A 20,726-nucleotide genomic window follows, 5' to 3' on the forward strand; every position below is an offset into this window, starting at 1 on the left:
AACACATTATCATTATTAATAAAAAAATCACACTATTTTGTCTCGTGATTCTAATGACTATTTATATTTTTATTAATTTAATGTCTTGCTTTAAGCTTTTCTTAATGTATTTCTTGTGTATGAATAGTGCTACACAAATAAATGCGTCTTGCCTTGAAAAGGACAACTTAATTTAATTTAATTTAATTTAATTATATTTTATTTTGACAGTCAGTCCTGCTTTCACACTCCAGACTAGGGGGTGGCAGTCACGCACCAAATGTTGCTTGTCAAGCGACTTTTTTGAATTAACTTTATTGACTAAAAGTTAACATCCATATGTAACGGACACGTATTTACATCAATATAAATGTTTAACGGGCAATAAAGACAATTAAACAGATAAAGCGTGTTAATGATGATAATAATAATAATAAAAATTAAATAAAATTCGTAGATAAAGCATGAGCTAAAGTTCTGGAAAAGTAACTACGTGACGTCATCAACGCGCGACTTCAACCACAGCAGCGGGAACTCGTCTGAAAAAAACCAAGCGGCAGGTGATAAATATTGACTTAGTTTTCTCTTTTAGTTTGATTTTACTTAATTTCAGGAATATTTAAACTACCATTTTAGCTGAATGTTCTTCTTCTAACGCTGTTTCTTTCCTTCCGTTGACGCTAGTTTAGCTTTAAACGGACAAACCGTCACTTCCGCGTCGGTGTTTTTTGTCGTTCAGTGTCAAAATGAGAGGAATTAACGGCGATAAATGGTTCGTTAGAGGTAAAAAATAAAATAAAAATGTTTAAATATGTCTTTGTGTTTGTCAGACAGTGTGAGGACATGTCGCAGAGGAAGAGGCCGTCTTCAGCAGTAAGTCTCACTCAAGACGTCATTTATTTAATTATTCTTCAATCGCACATTTTAATATACACATAATGTTTAACATACAAACATACAGACAGTAATATAATGGACACAATTATGCATTTTAATTTAATTTATTTAGATGACAGGGACAGCTGCACAGATGTTTCTAGTCAACATAATAGTAAAATACAATATTAAAAACAGAATTAAAACACAAAGACAATACATTGAGTATATAAGGAAATTAAAAGTACAGTACACTTAGTCCACAGGGTGTTTCATTGTTAAGCATTTAAGGTGAAGTTTACAGGAATAGTGAAAGTTAAGGACAATAAAACCACAGTTTAACATCGGCAATGAAACCAGGAAGTATTCACATTTATAAGAAGCTTATTGTTGACTAGTCAGCTAGAGCTGCAACCAACGATTATTTTCTCGATTAATCGATGAATCGTTTGGTCCATAAAATGTCATAAAATGTTAAAAAACATTGATCGGTGTTTGTCAAAGCTGGAAATGATGATGTTCTCGGACGTCTTGTTTTGTCCACAAACCAAAGTGATTCAGTTTTAATGATTTCTTTGTTATGTGGAGCAAAGAAACCAAGAAAATATTCACATTTAAGAAGCTACAACAATCAGAAATCTTGTTTTACTGATGAAAAAAAGCTTCAAACAGATTATCGATTATCAAAATAGTTGGCGATTAATTTAGTAATCGATTAATAATCGATTAATCGTTTCAGCTCTAGAGTCAGCTCATGTTTTTGTCCGTGCAGAGACAACATGGCGTCGCAGCGACTCAGGAGGACGAAGACGACGTGACCTTCACTCAGCCAAGTACATCACAGCTGCAGAGGGCGCTGGAGAATTTCACATCTGATCAGGTCGACCACAAGGTAACACACACACACAAACACACACACACACACACACACACAGGAACCCTCAGTGTTTTATTTAAAGCGGACCTAGACCGGAAGTTCCAATTAACGCTGTTTTTTTAGTGTGTATCTGCGTCATTACCTTGTTTAAGAAGCCCTGAAGGTTCTAAACAAACAGTTCAGCCACTGCAGAGAACGCTGTGTTTTATTGTAATCTCGGGCTCAGCGAGATCTCTGAAAAAACCCGGTCCGGTTACGTAAACAGCGGTTCTCCTGAACAGCAGATCCTCCTGCTCCGGGCACTAGTCCGGGCACATCCGGTTGCGTACATTGAACCACAGAAGAAGAATAACGTCCGTTGTGGAGGTGTTTCACTGGCGACAGTTTCTTCTGACTCTGGGTCTGACTCCGGGTCAAAGGTCGTCAAAGGGACTGCGGCGGGGAGTCGTGAAGAAGCTATTTTTTGAACACTGTTAAAACAATGTTTTGATAATGAGGAGCAGTGCATCCACTGTTCCAGAGGGGGGAGCTGTGCTTCTGAGAGCGGGTGCTGAATATGTCACTTCCGGGTATTGCGTATTACTCTACGCTGGCTGGCCAATCACAACACACTCTGTCTTCTGGGGGTGAGATTTATGTCTGAAATATCGGCGGCTGACTAGAGAAAGAGAAAAGAAAGATTTCTATCGGCTCGTTTACAGCAACTAGGAGGTTTTTGACCATAAAAACAAGTTAATGTATGTAAATAGACCTCCATAACTAACATATATGTGCAACAGGACCACTCTATGTGACCTCTACAATGACGTGTCCTCCATGTTTTGCTGCAGACCGCTGAGGTGGTGCAGTATTTCCTGGTCAAGCAGCAGAAGAAGATTCCCGTCAGACGAGCAGGTGAAGATGAAGCTTTTACACACGATCGTTCCACTGAAACAACTTTAAACTCGTTCTAGATTCCAATCTATCCTTTAATAAAAGCGGTTAAAAAAAGGGAAAAAACAGTGGCCGAAACCATTACATTTAATCTTAACTTTAACCTTAGACACAGGACCATGCAGGGTTGAGTTTAGAGGAAAAAAAACCTTGTTCATTTCATCACTTCTGCTTCTCTAACAAAACAGTCACAGCATCTGATGGACTTATACTCATATATCACCTTTATATCTTTATATCTATGTCTTCTTTCTTCTTCTTCTTCTTTCCCCTCAGATCTTATGAAAAACGTGGTGAAGGAATACCGGACCGTTTACTCCGAGGTCATGAAGAGAGCAACGCAGACGTTTGAGCAGGTTTGTTCAGTCTGATGCTCGTAACTGTTTTCCAGCTTCTTAAATGTGAACATGTCGGGTTTCTTTGCTCCGTAGAACTGAATGCTCACAGTTATATTTGTAAATGCGCTCAGCTCAGGTGTGACCTCAGTCATCGTTCTTAAGCCCAATTTATACAACCTTGCGCAGTGACCCCTACTGATCGGGCGAGAAACTGCAGCACATATCCGTCACCACAGCGCAGAAGTATGAAGGCTCGAGGGGTCTCCGTGGTTACGCAGTCGGATAACGCATTACGCAGTCGGAGAAGTATAATGTGGCCTTTACTTGTGACATTTCGTAATGTTTGTTTTTCCTCTGCTCTGCTCTTTGTTCCAGGTTTTCGGTCTGAAACTGGTCGAAATCGACACCAAAAATCACATGTACATCCTCGTCAATAAGTTGGAGGCTGTTGATGGATCCTCACAGATCAGGTCAGGTTCCCATTTCATATATATTTTAATGTTGGAACAATTAGCTTGTTGTTGTAGCGGTTCGTTCATTTACAGAACGTGCAAATCGACAAATTCAAAATGGCTGACTTCCTGTTGAGATTACTTTTTTTCTGTTCGTCTCGGGCTGTGACATGTTTCCACCAAGTTTCAGGAAATTTAGTGCGACTTAGTTTCAGCTTTGTCCTATCAGGTTTCACCCTTTGGGGGCGCTACTGAGCCGTTTTACACCACTTTTGTTTGCGTGTGTGTGAGAGTGGGATAGAGTACTGTTAAACTACTTTGCATTGAGTCATCGGTAAAATATTGTAGCAAAGATTTGTAAATAATAAATTGTGTGGGAACCCCGACAGTTGGGGGGGGGCGGGCGGGCGTGGCCAAACCTGGTTGCGCGCGGTTGCGTCTGCAGTGACGAGATAAGGAAAGTGCGAACTCTTGACTGATGGGCGTTAACGTGCAGAAATACTATGATATCAGTTTCTGTAAGAATATAAATATGTAAATAACCTTAAATATCACTATCAGTTTCAGTATTTTTGTTTTAAACACTGTCGTGTGTGTGTGTGTGTGTGTGTGTGTGTGTGTGTGTGTGTGCGCGCTCAGTCCCTCTAATCCAAAGACAGGTCTGCTGTTCGTCGTCCTCGGAGTTATTTTCATGAAAGGAGGCGTCGTCAGAGAAAGTGAGTTTTCACGTGATGAATCCACCTCGTACTAATCCAGACTAACAACTGTAACTGAGCGTTATTGATCGTTTCAAAGTCGCGCTGTAAAAAAAACATGGCAGTGCAAAATGGCCGCCTGTGTGACGTCCATCAGTGATAGAACCTGGGCCCGGTTTTTGAAAAGTAATACACTCAGATTTTGGATGAAGGGATTGGATCAAATCTTGAAAATGGGTTTTTCAAAAGAAAAAAACGGATTACGCCATCAGATTGAGTACGTAATCTTAGTTTTGATCCAGATCAAACTTTTAGTTTGGGTTTTTCAGAACTTAGTAGTAGGATTTGATCACTTGGATCCAAAAACCTACAGAAAAACCAGGCCCTGGTGTTGATTTTTAGTTCCAGCTGAGACTTAACTTTTTATATTTATTATGTATATTTTTCTGGTTTGTTTGCTCCATAAAACAAAGAAATCATTCAAACCCAATCATTTTGGTTTGTGGACAAAAACAAGGCTCATAGTGGAGGAAGCAGTGAGAACAAAAAAAAAGTATAAAATGATGAAAATGTTGCACCTTAAAAATCAAAGTTAAAACAGTCTTTTATTGATTTGCAGCTCTGATCTGGAACATTCTAAAGAAACTACGCGTCGACCCTGGGTGAGTTTTTATTGTCTTTATTTTTATAGTTGTATATCGTCATGACCTGGAATAACTGGAGTGATGCAGCGCCCCCTTGAGGCACTTTTGACATTTTAGATGTAATTTGTGTATTTAAATACGTATTTAAACGTGACGTCTTCAAACGTGCACAGAGAGAAACACGCAGAGTTTGGAGACGTGAAGAAAGTGATCGCAGACGAGTTTGTCCGTCAGAGGTGAGAAGAATCTTTTATTTATTACTGAATCTTGTTGGTCAGACTGTGGCTCAGCGGTCGACCACAGTGGACCTGAGGTCAGGAGGTCGCAGGTTCGAGTCCAGCCTGAGTCAGAGTGTGTATTTGTATTTGTATGTGTGTGTGTGTAGAAGTGGTGTGATCAGAGCCAGTGTCTGTCAGACCATAGACTCGGGTTTATACCACACCACAGATCAAAGGGAGGGAGGAGCAGAACCAGAACCAGAGTCTGGATCAACACTCCGTACTCCCAACATCGTCTTCTCACAGTCGTACTTATATCATCATTCATAATCTATTGATCTTTCTCGATCGATTGATGAGTCGTTTGGTTCATAAAATGTGTGAAAATATCGATCAGTGTTTGTCAAACCTGGAAATGATTCTCAATGATTCACTTTGAATGATTTCTTTGTTTTTATGGAGCAAAGAAACCAGGAAATATTAACGTTTAAGAAACTGGGTTAATTATTAAACCAATTCATTGATTATCCGAATAGTTTATGATTGATTTTGTAAGTGATTGATTGTTGCAGCATTTAGTGAAAAGTCAAATTGAACAAAATGTGGGTGTTTTTCTCCACTGATGTCATCTGTGTGTATTTTATATTGTGTGTGTGTGTGTGTGTGTGTGTGTGTGTGTGTGTAGGTATCTGGAGTTTGTGCGAATCCCTCACACAGACCCAGTCGAGCATGAGATACACTGGGGTCAACGAGCCAACCTGGAAGTGTCAAAGGTCAAACTCCTGGAGTTCATGGGTGAAGTAAGTGACTCATTCACGTGGTGACCAGCAGGGGGCATATGTTCATTATTTGTTCAGTCTGTTCATTATACAGCTCATTATTTGGCAGTAAGTCTGTTAGTGGATATGTAGAACAGCTAATTATTTGGCAGTCAGTGTGTTAATGGATATGAAGAACAGCTCATTATTTGGCAGTAAGTCTGTTAGTAGATATGTAGAACAGGTAATTATTTGAGAGTCGGTCTGTTAGTAGATATGTAGAACAGCTCCTTATTTGGCAGTCGGTCTGTTAGTGGATATGTAGAACAGCTCCTTATTTGGCAGTCGGTCTGTTAGTGGATATGTAGAACAGCTCATTATTTGGCAGTCGGTCTGTTAGTGGATATGTAGAACAGCTCATTATTTGGCAGTCGGTCTGTTAGTGGATATGTAGAATCGCTCAATATTTGGCAGTCGGTCTGTGAGTGGATATGTAGAACAGCTCATTATTTGGCATTCGGTCTGTTAGTGGATATGTAGAATGGCTCATTATTTGGCAGTAAGTCTGTTAGTGGATATGTATAACAGCAAATTATTTGGCAGTCGGTCTGTTAGTGGATATGTAGAACAGCTCCTTATTTGGCAGTCGGTCTGTTAGTGGATATGTAGAACAGCTCATTATTTGGCAGTCGGTCTGTTAGTGGATATGTAGAACAGCTCATTATTTGGCAGTCGGTCTGTTAGTGGATATGTAGAACAGCTCATTATTCGGCAGTCGGTCTGTTAGTGGATATGTAGAACAGCTCATGATTCAGCAGTCTGTCTGTTAGTGGAAATGTAGAACAGCTCATGATTCGGCAGTCTGTCTGTTAGTGGATATGTAGAACAGCTCACAAAAAGTCTAAATAAATCATTGTTCTGTTTCTCTCTCTCGGTGTCTCTGTCTGTGTCTGTGTGTGTGTGTCTGTCTGTGTCCAGATTCATGACCAACAGCCTCAGCGTTGGAGTCAGCAGTACAGAGTTGCTCACTCACAAGCCGAGCAACAACAGTAACACATGATCCATGTTTGTTCTTTTTACTCCTGTACATACACTGACATTTACACATGATGTGTTACAATGATTGAGATATACATATACATATATATATAAACTTGTGTTTGTGTGTATTTGTAAATTAGAGCTGCAACAACAAATCTATAAAGTCAGTTTTAGTGTGTTTTTAAAAAACAATTATTCGCAATAAGCAGTTTGTGTGATTTTTCAGTTTGTTGCAGCCCTAATATAAACATACACACATACGTATATACTGTAAGTGATGTTTGTGTTACTTTGTAGTGACATTTAGTTTGACAGACGACACATTTTATTTTCCCAGGTTTTATTTTATTGTCTGAAACAAAAACAAGTTCCAAAAATAAAATATATATTTTTTTAAAAGTTACTGATTATTTAACATCAGTTGTATGTATTGATTGACATCATATTTTCATTTACTTCCCCTCTCTCTCTCTCTCTCTCACACACACACACACACACACACAGTCACAGTATCACGCAGAAAACAGGACGGCACATTTTAACGTAAACCTGAAACAAACGTAAACGCGTGCTAACGTGTGTTCCTGTTCCTGAATATTTTCAGCATCTGTTTTTCTCCAGTCTTAAAAATTACCTTTGGTTTTCTAGTACAAGCAGCAGGTGGCGCCACCACTATTACAGCTGCTGCTGCTGATAGCAGTACTAGTAGCACTAGTATCAGGAAAGCTGACTCATGTTTACGTGAGTCACAGTGACGACTGAAACACACCAACACTAACCAGAATCCTGTTTTTAACAAAAACAGTGAAATGTGTCAGTGTATCTAATAAAGTGGACAGTTTACACTCTGGGTTTAAAATAAGACAGTTTCCCACAAACGCTATTTTATAATTTTCACTTCGGACGATTCATTTCATTCATTATTTGTTATTAAAAAAGTTCTATTTTATCAGATACAAATATGTGTTTGTTTTATTTGTGTATTTCTTAAATGTTGTGATTTTACCTGATTGATTGACTGTACTTTAATTTGAAACACAAAAGTCTAATTGTTTTTTGGTTCCACAACATTTTAAGTTTTATTTCTGAAGTTTATTTTAGTTCTATTTCTAATAACTGTAATTTACAGAGTTGTTATCGTTGATGCTGTTTCTTTTGTTGAATCGTGTCGGTGAAAGTCACTTTTTGTTTTGGTTCTGCTGTGACCGTGGTTCCTCAGCAGGTGGCGCCATTTCAGCTCATGTGAGTGCTATAGCGTAAAACGTAAATCTTTCACTGTCGCGCTATTGTCTGTTCGGATGACTTTGAATTTGTCTCCGCCTCTTTCAGGATCGGACCAGATCGGACAACAGCGCCACCTCATGGTACCAGCTAACCAGGAGCAGTGACGGTGTGTTCAGGTAACCCGGAGAGTGTCGGACTTTACGTAACCGAGATCGTTAAACACACGTCACTGAAGTTTCACAGTCTGAAAGTCGTACAAATACGAAAAAAACCACAAAAAAAACATGTTGCACAGTAATTATTAATATTGCACCAGTTTCCCTTTGTTTCAACGGTACACAAGACTGCACGTACGTATGTTGCATAGTTTACGTATATTTGACGCTACATGAGGCGAAATCGCTGTAAACAGATTCTGTTCGTAAATATAAACAAATCTGGAGTCAAATATTTTTGCCACAAAAAAGCTTCAGGTTTTGTTTCTACACTGTTCCATTTACATAGGAAGTCGGAAAAAATAGTACGTATTATCCAGGGCTAGCCATTGTTAGCGATACTTGTTGCTACCAACACTCACTCAAACAGTGTAGTCTTATTGTTTGCAAATAAAAATTAAACGGTACTACGTGTGCGACTGATTTACTGTGAAACAAAGACGGCAAAAGTAGCTGTGTTTGTACTGTGGCAGCCATCTTGGAATCTAATTTCGGAGTTGGAGGCTAGTTTTTGATTTGAGAATCTGAAAAAAAAAATCCACAAAACGTCAACAAGGCGATGTGTGAATCTTGATTGTGGAGTGTCATGACCCGATCTGTTGCCAGAAACCCGATTTATGCGTCTACTTTGTGTCATCGCTAATATTTTACGCTAATAGTGGTAGTAGCGACTAAAATGTATGTTTGTTATTTTATCAGAGTAAGGACTGCAAGATACTTTTATCGCCATAAATTTTAGACGGGAACTAGTAAAAAAAAAAGTTGTGGCTTTTATTTTGAAAGGCAGGTTGATTAGTGTGAATTGTGTATTGCTCAGCTAAAATAAAAGACATTTTTTTTACACAATATAACAGGAGTTCATTTAAAAATAGTCTCAAACCTGGCGTAACTTGTTTTGACAGGAAGTCGTCAATCTTCCAATGCGCTCGCAACAAATCAAGTTTCTGGTGAAAATCGGGTCGTGAAAAACTATTAAAGTGAGAAGCAGAAGTTTGATATTCGGAGTCGCCCCCTGGTGGCAATTCAATATATTATTACTTCTTACTGGACTTCAGGTAGAACCAGGAAGTTTGTGTCAGTTTTTGGTTTGCCGAACATTATCATGGAACAGAAAACTCAAGTTTTAGATCCATTTCCTCGACACAGGAAGCCTAAATTTGTGAGAGGCACGTCATGGTATCATGGAGTTAAAATATCAAATATTTGTACTAATAAATATCAACACAGTGACACAAACAAACTACAGCACAACAACCGATCAAAGCACGACAGCACACTGCTATGCTAACGTCTACGGCTCAGTTCACGTTTAAGACGGATTACAACGTTCATGTGCTAAATGTACATCTACTTCGTTTAGCTTAGCTAGCTTCGTTTAGCTGTAGTTTTGGCTTCTGCCAAAAAAAATGGCTCGCTAGTTCACAGACTTAGCTACTGTTAGCGCTTTCAGCTAAGGTGGATGAGTTGATAATTAAAAAAAAAAAAAAAAAAAAAGGCGGACCCCAATGACATTAACTTCTCAGCAGATGTGAAGTAAATATTGTAATTATTTTCTTTAAAGAATTTAGAATTTTATTTGTTTTTAAAGAAGTTTCCATTTTTCTTACGTCATAGTTTCCTAGTAACCATGTTTTAATCGCCATGTTCAAATAAGCCGTATTAAAGATTAAGATTAAGATCCCTTATTAGTCCCGCAGTGGGGACATTTCCAATTACTGCATTTAACCCACTGTGTGAGTTAGTGAACACACACAGTGAGGTGAAGTACACGCTAACCCGGAGCAGTGAGCTGCCTTCATTCAGCGGCGCTCGGGGAGCAGTGAGGGGGTTAGGTGCCTTGCTCAAGGGCACTTCAGCCGCGGACTGTTCGGGCATCGAACCAGCTACCCTCCGGTCTCAAGCTTGAAGCCCTAACCACTAAAAACAAGTCGCACAAAAAAAAACGTAAAACCAACTTTTTTGAATGTTTACACAAACTCGTACTTGGCTGTTTTTAGATGAGCTGGTAAAAATCTTATTGCCTGCTTTCATTTATTTTCTTATGCTATGCTAGGCTAACTGACTGTTGTGCGTTCATAAAGTGCGTTTACAATTTAAACTGGCTGCTACAGAAGGAACTTTCCGCCACCACAATAATAATAATAACAATAATGATGATGATGATGATGATTTTTTTTTAAAAGGACACTTTTTCCCATCAGGTTGGATCATTAGAACCTGACTCCGCCTCCTCGCTTTGTTTCCTCGTCTAGATGTGATCGGGCACCGTCCGTAAAGCCTCTGCTGGGTCTCTGTCCACGTCCACGTTCTGAGACAAAAGACAAACAAAAATAAAATGTTCAAATTATTTGAACAACCTCATGTACATACTGCAGTATTTTTACAGAACACCACCAGGGGGCAGTGCTCGCTTTGGGATTCAAAAAAAGACGTCAAAAATCACAAAATCAGAAAAAAACAAAACTAGATTCTGAAACCAGAATTCACCTCCAATAAAGTTGGACAAAAGTAGGCGGAGACACCTGTATTAATGAATGAATGAATGAATGATTTACCACTGGTTTGTCTCTGTGTGTGTTCACAGCTTCAATGTTGAGAAAAATGGACTCGACTTTACAACCTGAGAGGGAAAAAAAACCACAAACCGTCAAACAGAGTTTGTAAAAATCAGAGTTTGTAAAAATGAACGTTATGAAGAAGAGATACCGACCGTAAGCGACTGGGGTGAGTTTCAGGACCGTGTGCAGCGGACACTTCAGGTACGGAAGCTCACCTGATGAAAACAAAACAAATGTTTTCACACCTGAAGAAGAGTCTACCCAATGTCTGATTTTTAAAAATAACAAAAATAGTGAGCTGTTATAAACATCACCAACAGACTGACTGCCAAATAATGAGCTGTTCTCTATATCCACCAACAGGCTGACTGCCAAATAATGAGCTGTTTTCTATATCCACCAACAGACTGACTGCCAAAAAGTGAGCTGTTTTCTGTCCACCAACAGACTGACTGCTAAATAGTGAGCTGTTCTCTATATCCACCAACAGACTGACTGCCAAATAATGACCTGTTCTCTATAGCCACCAACAGACTGACTGCCAAATAGTGAGCTACTCTCTATATCCACCAACAGACTGACTGTCAAATAGTGAGCTGTTCTCCATATCCACCAACAGACTGACTGCCAAAAAGTGAGCTGTTCTCTATATCCACCAACAGACTGACTGCCAAATAGTGAGCTGTTCTCTATATCCACCAACAAAGTCTTTATACCTCTTCTGGCATGTGTTTTTTGTTTGTTTTTCTCACCAGCGCTCTTGTCCAGGAAGTAGGCGAGTAAACACCTCATCACAGCCTGGTGACAGATGACCAAGACGTTCTCCTGCCGCTCCAGCTCCATGATGACGGGCTCCAGACGCTGGACCAGGTCCTCGTACGACTGTCACACACACACACACACACACACACACACACACACACACACACACACACACACACACACACACACACACACACACACAATCACAATCACAATCCATCAAAACCACCATCTTTTTTCCACATTGTTTGAGTGCAGTGTGTATGAAACGACACAACAACAGACAGACACAATCATAACATGACGAGGGGGCGGGGACACTCACCTCTCCTTTGGGGTAACGGTAACGATATTTGTCCTGGTCCCTCAGAGCAAACTCCTCTGGGTAATTCTCCTGGATCTCCTCGTAGGACATTTCCTCACACACACCCTGACACACACACACACACACACGATGTCATGGTTTCACGGTGTCACGGTGTCATGTGTTTCCTGGTGTCATGTGTCTGTACTCACAGCGTCGATCTCATTGAGGGCCTTCCACTGCTCGTACTGGACTCCCAGAGCCTCTGCGGTCTGGATGGTTCTCTTCATGTGACTCGTCCACACCTTCAGGTCACTGATGCTCTGTCCACGCATGTACGAGCCCAGAGCGCTGGCGTACTGACCGGTCAACAAACAGGCTGGACGTTAGCAGAGAGACGGAGGCGGGGCTAAAGTAACGTAACACAACACAACACACACACACACACACACTGACCTTGGCCCCTCGTGTGGACAGTCCAGGGTCTCCTCCGATCCGACCCACGAGGTTGAGCTCGCTCTCTCCGTGGCGACACAGGTAGATGGATCTGGGCGCGACGTGGATGTTCATGAGGTAGTAGACGATTCTGCTCTGGATGTGGTCCTGGACCCGGTTCACCAGGTACCGACTGCCCACGTTAAAGATCTTAATGTAGGACAGGTGTCTGCGGGAAGACGAGGACGGAGACGGGAAGACAGGGAGTCTGTAAATGTTTGTTGTATTAATCCCATTTTAAAAAGCCTGGTACAAACGTGCGTGCTCAGAGGATTGTGGGTAATTTTGCTGATACACAAACTGTTACTCGATCAAATGCTAGGAATGCATGATATTATGGGCACAATATTACGTTAATTTCGCGACACACAACGTCGGCACAACGTCCACTATCGCGCGTCCTTGGTTCATATATTTTACAACGGAGACGTTGTTTATGCTAACTAGCGTGACAAATGACAAACGTAGCCTTTATCGTTTAAGTTAGCAATGTCTCGCAAAGTATTACCGTCGACTGAGCCTGGCGTTTTTACGTGTTCAGGATGATGAATATAGTAAATATTTTAAAACGTATCGAGACGTCGCTCCGGTAACCCTTGCCTGTGAATTTCGCACCCTGAGACGCTAAATATCGGAGTGACAGTTTTGACGATTCTTGACAAGTTTACGTTTTCACGATTAGCCGATCGATAACGCGGCCACACGCGCTCGCTAGCCTGTTCCATTTTTACGCGTTTAAGCCGACTCGGAAAGAGTCGGACAAACGTTAATATTGCGATCGCGTTACAGTGATTGTGAAGTCACCTGTCGTCGTCGTCGTCCAGAGGGACGTACGTCAGCTTGTAACATTCGATCCTCTTCAGGAAGTCGTCCACGGCCTCGTCTTTGTCACAGTCTACGTAGTCTGGACTACTCAGCTTCACTTGCTTTACGAAGACAGAGAAAGAGGGAGAGGTTTTTAAATGATCACTGAACATTTTTCACGGTTTTTGAATAAACATTTCTCATCCAAACATCGGCAAAAGTAAAAGTCAGATTTTATTTAGACTAAGACAATAATTCACTCTTCTTTATGTCCTGTAAACATGTTAGTCTGACTAAAATCCGGCTAGTTCCTGGATAATGTGATTCATAGTCCGATTACTCCTGTGTGTAAACATGTTAGTCTGACTAAAATCCAAGTAGTCTTAGTCGGACTAACGTACCTGGACATTGTGAGTCATAGTCAGATTACTCCTGCATGTAAGCACGCTAGTCTGACTTAAATCAAGCTAGTCGTAGTTGGACTAACATACCTGGATATTGTGAGTCATAGTCCGATTACTCCTGCATGTAAACACATTAGTCTGACTAAAATCCAGCTAATTAGTCAGACTAACTTACCTGGAAAATGTGATACATAGTCCGATTACTCCTGCATGTAAACGCGTTAGTCTGACTAAAATCCAGTTGGTCTTAGTCGGACTAACGTACCTGGATAATGGGATTCATAGTCCGATTACTCCTTGCATGTAAACATGTTAGTCCGACTAAATCCAGCTAGTTTTAGTAGGACTAACATACCTGGACATTGTGAGTCATAGTCCGATTACTCCTGCATGTAAACACGTTAATCCCACAGGAGTCAGTCATAATAAAGGATAAAATCAAATGAATGCAAACAAACACTTACCTTAATATTCTCAGCGATGATTTCTGGATCGTCGCACAACGACTCCACAAAGAAAACCTGCAAACAAAAAAAAGACTTAATGGCGTAAAAATGCTATTTCCACCGTTATATATTTATATTTAACTTGTAGTTGAAGAGTAGAAAATAAAAACCGACCTTGTAACCGTTTTCTTTGGCAAAACAGCGAATGACCTCTCTGCGATCGGGGGTCGTGTTTGTCGCATCGAAAACCTTCAAGAAAAATAATAAAAATAAAAACCACGTCAGACTGAAAGATAAATGTGTCCTCGGGTATCGTCCGTGTCCCACTGTCCACTCACCGCCACCTGTCCTCGCTCTCTGGTGAAGTAATCGCACACGTCTTTGAGCGCGGCGAGCGCACACGCTCTGAGAGACACACACACACACGTTTATATTAGCATCTTAGTGAGGACGATCTCTGACGTCATGAATTCACTTAACCATCGTAGCTAACCCTTAAAAAATCCCTTTAAAATTATTAAGGACCAGACAAAATGTCCTCGCTTTTTTATTATTATTTTTTTGTAATACCTGTGGTTCCCAAAGTGTGGGTCGTGGGCCCTCAGATGGGTCACGGTAGGTATTTAGTGAAGATTTTATGTGTGTTTTTATTTAAAATAGGGCTGGGCGCGTTAACGGTGGTTAACGGCATCAACGTTAACGCAAGTTAACGCATGACGCGTTTCCATGACGACTGACAGGAAAAAGACACGCGTGACGTCATGTTTACGTGACTCCCGATTGTTATAATAAGTAACGCTAACATTTAAAAACAGAGGCACACATACGCAGTTACACAGATACACTGGTTATTTGTAGCGCTGCTCTTGTCATTTAATAAACAGACCGCTCCAGTTCGACTGTAGGTGCGCTAACAGCGCTAAACGAGCTAATGCAGCTAACGGAGCTAACTGGTTAACAGTGCCTGGACTCCGGTGTCGCAGCACGTAAACATGACGTCACACACGTCTTTTTCCGGGCAGTCGTCATGGAAACGCGTAATGCGCTAATGTGCGTTAACAGGCGCTAACCTAGTGCCCAGTACTAATTTAAAATAACATGCATAAAACAAAGTTTTCATAATAATATCAGGTTAAGCACTGGATTTTTTGGTCACAATAAATTAATATCGTGGAAAACTGAGGTCTCAAACTCGTTGTCCGCGGGCCACACACGGCCCTCCAGTCCATTTCTTGCGTTTGCATTTAGCTAAGAGGTTTGTTTACGTTCATTTTGCGTCATAAATATTTTTTCAGTGTTAAATTGATATCTTTCCATGTCAACACAAACACTTATTTTGAAATTCTGTGAAATATCTATCAATCAATCAAATATCTGATTTACCTCAGTTTATGTTTAGCACAGTTACGTTAGCGACTTTGAATGCTCATACTTGCGAATCTTCATGGCCTCCTCGTTGTCGGGTCTGAAGAACTCATAGCTGTTGTACGCTTGTGTCGCGTCTCTGCGATACTGACCCACGTTAAACACTGCGAACGAGGAAAAAACAACAACAAAAAAAAACGTTAATCTGCGAAACAGTCGTCAACAAAAACAATAGCTACATTCAGAGAGGGATTAGCATCGCTGGCGAAAACGCTATATTTGAATATTCAATGTTATTATTAGTCCAATATTTGAATATTTTCAAAATGTTAAATTTTTTTTTGTAATTTTTAGCTTCTGTTGCAAATGTTAAGAGTTTACGTGTGAACGTGAACATGTGAATCTCGATACCTTTGGTCGTGACTCCGATCCAGTTCAGGTATCTGGTTAGCTTCTTAGAGATGTAGGTCTTCCCTCGCGCTGGGAGACCGACCATCACGATCATGGTGGGCGAGTTTGTGAACTGAGGCACCGACGCTGTACACACACACACACGCACACAGTGATGAGGGTTAAAGGGCACAGTCAAAAACATGGCTGCCATCAGGAGCACCAAGAAAAAAAAAACGGATTTTAGCCACTTTAGCAAAATACTCTGTTAATAAAGTCTACGTCAGTTTGAGTCTACGATATCTACGTCACACGTTCACGTCTTCATCTCACTGTGAGACAGACTTTGTTAACCACTCACTCTCCCACACCAAAGTCCATAGAGAAAATCAGTGACACAAAGTGACCACACAAGGCAGCAGTAGACCAGCAGCTCCTGTGTCCCCCGTGAGCTAAAATCACTGATTTTCTCTCTGGACTTTGGTGCGGGAGAGTGAGTGTTTTTTTTTTTACGAACGGCGAGATTAAGGACGCAAACGCGTTTTTAAAGATATAAAATGAGTTTCTCCGTGTTTCCACACAGATGTCAGATGCTTCAAAACTCCCGTACTGTCCCTTTAAGGTCAAATATCTGCATTAACTGTAAAAATGAACGAAAAAGGCGCGTTCATAAAGTGGGTCATCGTTGGGACACGTGGTGGACACGCTGACCTTTTGGGGTGAATGTACCGCTGGTCTTACACACGCACACACACACACACACACACACGCACACTGGCAGATATGAGCTTCAGAGCAGGTGTAATCGTTTTTCAAGACTTTTCTCTTATCTACCTGTATCTCTCTCGGTGTGTGTGTGTGTGTGTGTGTGTGTGTGTGTGTGTGTGTGTGTGTGTGTGTGTGTGTGTGTGTGTGTGTGTGTGTGTGTGTGTGTGTGTGTGTGTGTGTGTGTGTACTCACAGCCTCTGCGTTTGCTAAGTCTACTTTTCATTGATGGGACCCAGATTTTCTCCAGAGGATTCTGAGTCAGTGTTCTGTGAGTCGCTGACATCATCACGGCTGCTCACTCTGTCTGTGTGTGTGTGTGTGTCCTCTGTGTGTGGAGATAATGTGTGTATGTGCCTGTCCTCTCTCTCTCTCTCTCTCTCTCTGTGTGTGTGTGTGTGTTGAGATTTTTAAACTCTCACACCATGTGTGTGTGGGGGCGGAGCCTTAGTGACGTCACCTGTTTGGCTCATGGCAGAGGTCAGAGTGTCTCTGATTGGTCGGCTGACCTGTCACTCAGCGTTAACTGTCGCGGCTGTGATGAAACTCGGAGTGATTGTCATCGACCAATCACAGAGCTCCACTCTGAACTTTGACCTGTCACATGGCGCGTGAACAGACGAGCTTATGTAAAAAAAAAAAGTCTTCTGGTTTGAGAAGACAGTGGGAGGAGTGTAGCAGGTCGCCACCAGGGGGCACATGTGTTAAAAAATTATTATCACAATTATTATACATATGATATCATATGTAATTATAAACATTAACAAATGTGTCAGGAAGTTTATTCACGTTAATGAATAATGTCAGTGTTTATGAGTGTGATTAAAAACACTGTCTCTGTTACCATGACGATCAAAGGGGGCGGAGTCTATCTGGTTACAACATGTCTCTGACCAGACGACAGTCTGTCCTCAGGTGTATTTACACCTGTCCTGACGTGTCCTCAGGAACTATGTGATTGTAACATATTTGTGTCTTCTCTCTGTCTCCTCCTCCTCCTCATCTTCTTCTTCTTCTCTGGTGTTCAAATGTAATGACGTAACATGAAGTTACATTACTGCCCCCTCCTGGAGTTAGAGCGCTCCTACACTCTGTCACAGCTCTTCACTGTCATCGTCATCTGGTTTTTGTTTCGTCTCCTTGTTTCCTTCTTCCTTCTTCACCTTCACTTTTTGACTCAGTTACTTTTTAACTAAGTTACTTTTTTACTTAGTTACTTGTTTTAACTCCCTTTCTTTACTCTGTTACTTTGTTACATTTGAATCCAGGTATATTTTCACTGCTGCTTTTCAACTCGGATATAGTTTTTCTTTACTCAGTTACTCAGTTACTCTTTACATCAGTTACTTTGTTACTCAGTTACTCTTTAAATCAGTTACTTTGTTACTCAGTTACTCTTTAAATCGGTTATTTTGTTACTCAGTTACTTTTTAACTCCGTTACTCTGCAGCCCTGTTTTTACTTCACTGCATCTGATACACACACTCTTCATGCATGTGTGTGTGTGTGTGTGTGTGTGTGCAGTTCCACCTCACCTTTGCTGCTCTCACAGCGCACGCGCCTCACTCCCGGTCTCAGTGGTCTCGCGCTCTCTTTCGCCTCCATGATTTTAATTATGATGACGACGTTCTTCAGACTCCGGAGTCACGTGACTTTGTTTCTGTCTCGGTTCGATATCGAATCGATGGCTGCTCCGGGGGTGAGCGCGCGCCACTCTCTCGCCCACTTACGTCACGACAGTCACCTTCTGACGTCACTGCAGTCTGACCACGAGGGCCGAGTTTCACCACGCGCCACCCCCCCTCTCTCTCTCGCGCGCTCTCTCTGAACATATGTGGGCACGTTCCCAAAATTGTCATGAGCCTCCGCGAGACGACGGGCCTTACATAAGTGTGTGTGTGTGTGTGTGCGCGCGCGAGAGAGAGGGGGGAGGGGCGAGGAAAAAACTGTATCAGTCACACCGCTTAAAGTTGCGCCACGAGGTTACGCACGCGCACACGGCTTCATTCTGCGCGCATATTTGCGAGTGCGCGTCGCCGTCACTCACCGTTCGGGCGCTGCACGAACCTCACCACGCCCCCACGCGGCAGAACCTCCGCTGCTCCGTTCAGCATCCTGGTCTTTTCCTGGAGTGTGTGTGTGTGTGTGTGTGTGTCTCACAAACAAACACACACACACACACACACACCAAGCTAAACGAGTCATTCTGGTTAAGCTCCGCCTCCTCCTGATGGTGTCTTAGGATTCCTGTCACATTAAAGCCACAGTACGTAACATCTGTCGCTGCAACGCAGCATCACTGTAATGATGTGTGGACACAAGTGAAGTCCACAGACCTGGGCCCGTATTTATCAAGCGTCTTAGAATTACCCCTAAGAACCTGCTAAGAGTAGACTTATGAGTAAAAAAATATTCGCTAAAAGTTGCACTTAAAAGTTAGTTATCAAGCGTCTTACTCACACTTTCAGTGAAGTGTAGGACTGAATCTTAAGTGTCACTCTCAGAGTACAACAGTACTATGTGCCGTAAACTTAATTTTAAGTGACGCCACTTCCGTGTCCATAGAAATGACCAATCACGGAAGGGAATCCCTCGTCTAAGAATAAAGAAATATGGCCGATTCCGCGGGTGCTCCCAGATATTGCCGAGCACCCACGGAGATTGTCGAGCACTCACATGTGCCAACCTACGCTTGTCATTGATATGTTAATGACCACTAACTATCAACGGGTTGCATTGTGATGTCAGAAAACCTGTGGTGCACAATGGACCAAGACTGAACTGTCACAAGACATTGTCAAGGAATAACAACCTGGAAATAATCGCGGGACCAGTTTATAAGATGCATCACTACCAGAGGAAACATATTCCTCACCAATTAAAAATAATGGTGAGTGACAAAACGACAAATTAAATATGTGTTATAGCCTACTGTGGTACTGTGTTTTAAAGGATGTGTCGGGATGGTTTTGAATTGTGGATTTGGTCCATGATTTGCGTTTATTTGAGCCTTTTTGCTGTAGTTTTGGTGATTATGATTATTTCTTTCCGTGTGTGTCGTTTTCAACACTTTAGATTTAACCTACATTTGTGTCATTAAAGCCAGTTATGATCACTGACAGTATAATTAATATCAGCTTTTGATTAATTAATGAGTGAAGTTGCTGTTGAGTCAGTAGGCTGTTATTACCTTAAACTTATAGACGGTTACGGTAGCTACGCTGTCCAGGCTGTGGTGCTGGGTTGTAGATTTTTCCTTTTCCTTTTTTCTTCATCTGAGTCTTTTGCGTTAGGGTTGCATAATTGAGATTAAAATCCTCGTGTGCATCAATGACTGTTTTTGTGAAAGAGATCGTGTCCGTGTGCGTGCGTGCGTTCATTGCAGCCGCTGCTGTTAATTGATCTAATGTGTTTTACTATGAGACGAATGTGCGCGTGTCAAAATAGCAACAATCATGCTAACACGATGATGAGAACCCACCAGCAAAAACATAAATCGGTGCCCCTGACGTTTGATCAGCTGCTCGTCATCAAACAAAGCCAGGACATCCTTCTCACCTCAGTGCTGCCCCCTGCTGGCAACTCCTAACCACTTAAGACACCTCTGGAGGTCTCTCCAAATATCTGGGAGAGTAGGAGTGATTCTCAGACTAAAGAAAGTTGATGAATAGCTTTTATTCTTAAGTTTGAGAGTAGGACTAAATTTCACAAATTCTCAGGACTTAAGTGTAAAACGGCACTTTAAGACGCTTGATAAATACGGCCCCTGGTCCTCACAGGGACAGACAAACAGACACAGACAGCTCAGGTGTGTATCCATGTTTATTGGTTAGTTATTCGACAGTCTGGGTTAGTTGGTCAGATACAGAACATCGCACAACGCAACAAGCAGGTACAACATTAGCACACCTCTGTGTCGCAATACACCCCGCCCCATCATCATCATCATCATCATCATCATCATCATCATCATCATCATCATCATTGCCCCGCCCCCACATTCTATGTACGTGTGTGTGTTAAAGCAGTGTTTCCTAAACTTTCTGTTTGGGGCAAACTATCGCGAGCACATTTGCGCTGCGCCGTAAAATAAATGAAAACAAAAAAAAAGCATAAAAGTTCGCTAAAGGGTTTGTAAAACTCTAACCAACGACACATCTGTGGGCCCCCAACCAGTCTTTGG

At 41.5% G+C, this 20,726-nt stretch overlaps 2 protein-coding genes across 3 annotated transcripts; one reads left to right on the forward strand and one right to left on the reverse strand.

Annotated features, from left to right (window-relative positions):
* The first annotated feature begins 524 nt into the window (after positions 1-524).
* On the forward strand, positions 525-6,833 carry ndnl2 (necdin-like 2). Of its 2 annotated transcripts, XM_083895400.1 has the most exons (11): positions 525-539; positions 810-852; positions 1,628-1,747; positions 2,563-2,626; positions 2,942-3,021; positions 3,379-3,473; positions 4,095-4,171; positions 4,770-4,812; positions 4,968-5,030; positions 5,698-5,812; positions 6,749-6,833. In XM_083895400.1, the coding sequence occupies exons 2-11, from the start codon at positions 823-825 to the stop codon at positions 6,821-6,823; spliced, it is 762 nt and encodes a 253-aa protein (XP_083751526.1). In that variant the 5' UTR covers positions 525-539; positions 810-822; the 3' UTR covers positions 6,824-6,833. The 2 variants fall into 2 exon arrangements, with proteins under 2 accessions (XP_083751526.1, XP_083751525.1); XM_083895399.1 differs by lacking the exon at positions 525-539 and having other exon boundaries at positions 746-852.
* A 357-nt stretch (positions 6,834-7,190) lies between these two features.
* LOC310931833 (6-phosphofructo-2-kinase/fructose-2,6-bisphosphatase) lies at positions 7,191-18,309 on the reverse strand. The gene is made up of 14 exons (XM_083895071.1): positions 18,079-18,309; positions 15,800-15,925; positions 15,456-15,552; positions 14,362-14,428; positions 14,198-14,272; positions 14,042-14,098; positions 13,174-13,295; positions 12,331-12,538; positions 12,087-12,233; positions 11,896-12,000; positions 11,561-11,690; positions 10,961-11,023; positions 10,806-10,870; positions 7,191-10,558 (listed from the first exon to the last, which is right to left on the reverse strand). Exons 1-14 carry the CDS (start codon positions 18,146-18,148, stop codon positions 10,499-10,501), a joined length of 1,392 nt encoding a protein of 463 aa, XP_083751197.1. The 5' UTR covers positions 18,149-18,309; the 3' UTR covers positions 7,191-10,498.
* Positions 18,310-20,726: the final 2,417 nt, after the last annotated feature.

The sequence above is a fragment of the Microchirus variegatus genome, assembly GCF_963457635.1.
Source record: "Microchirus variegatus genome assembly, chromosome: 9".
NCBI lineage: Eukaryota > Metazoa > Chordata > Actinopteri > Pleuronectiformes > Soleidae > Microchirus > Microchirus variegatus.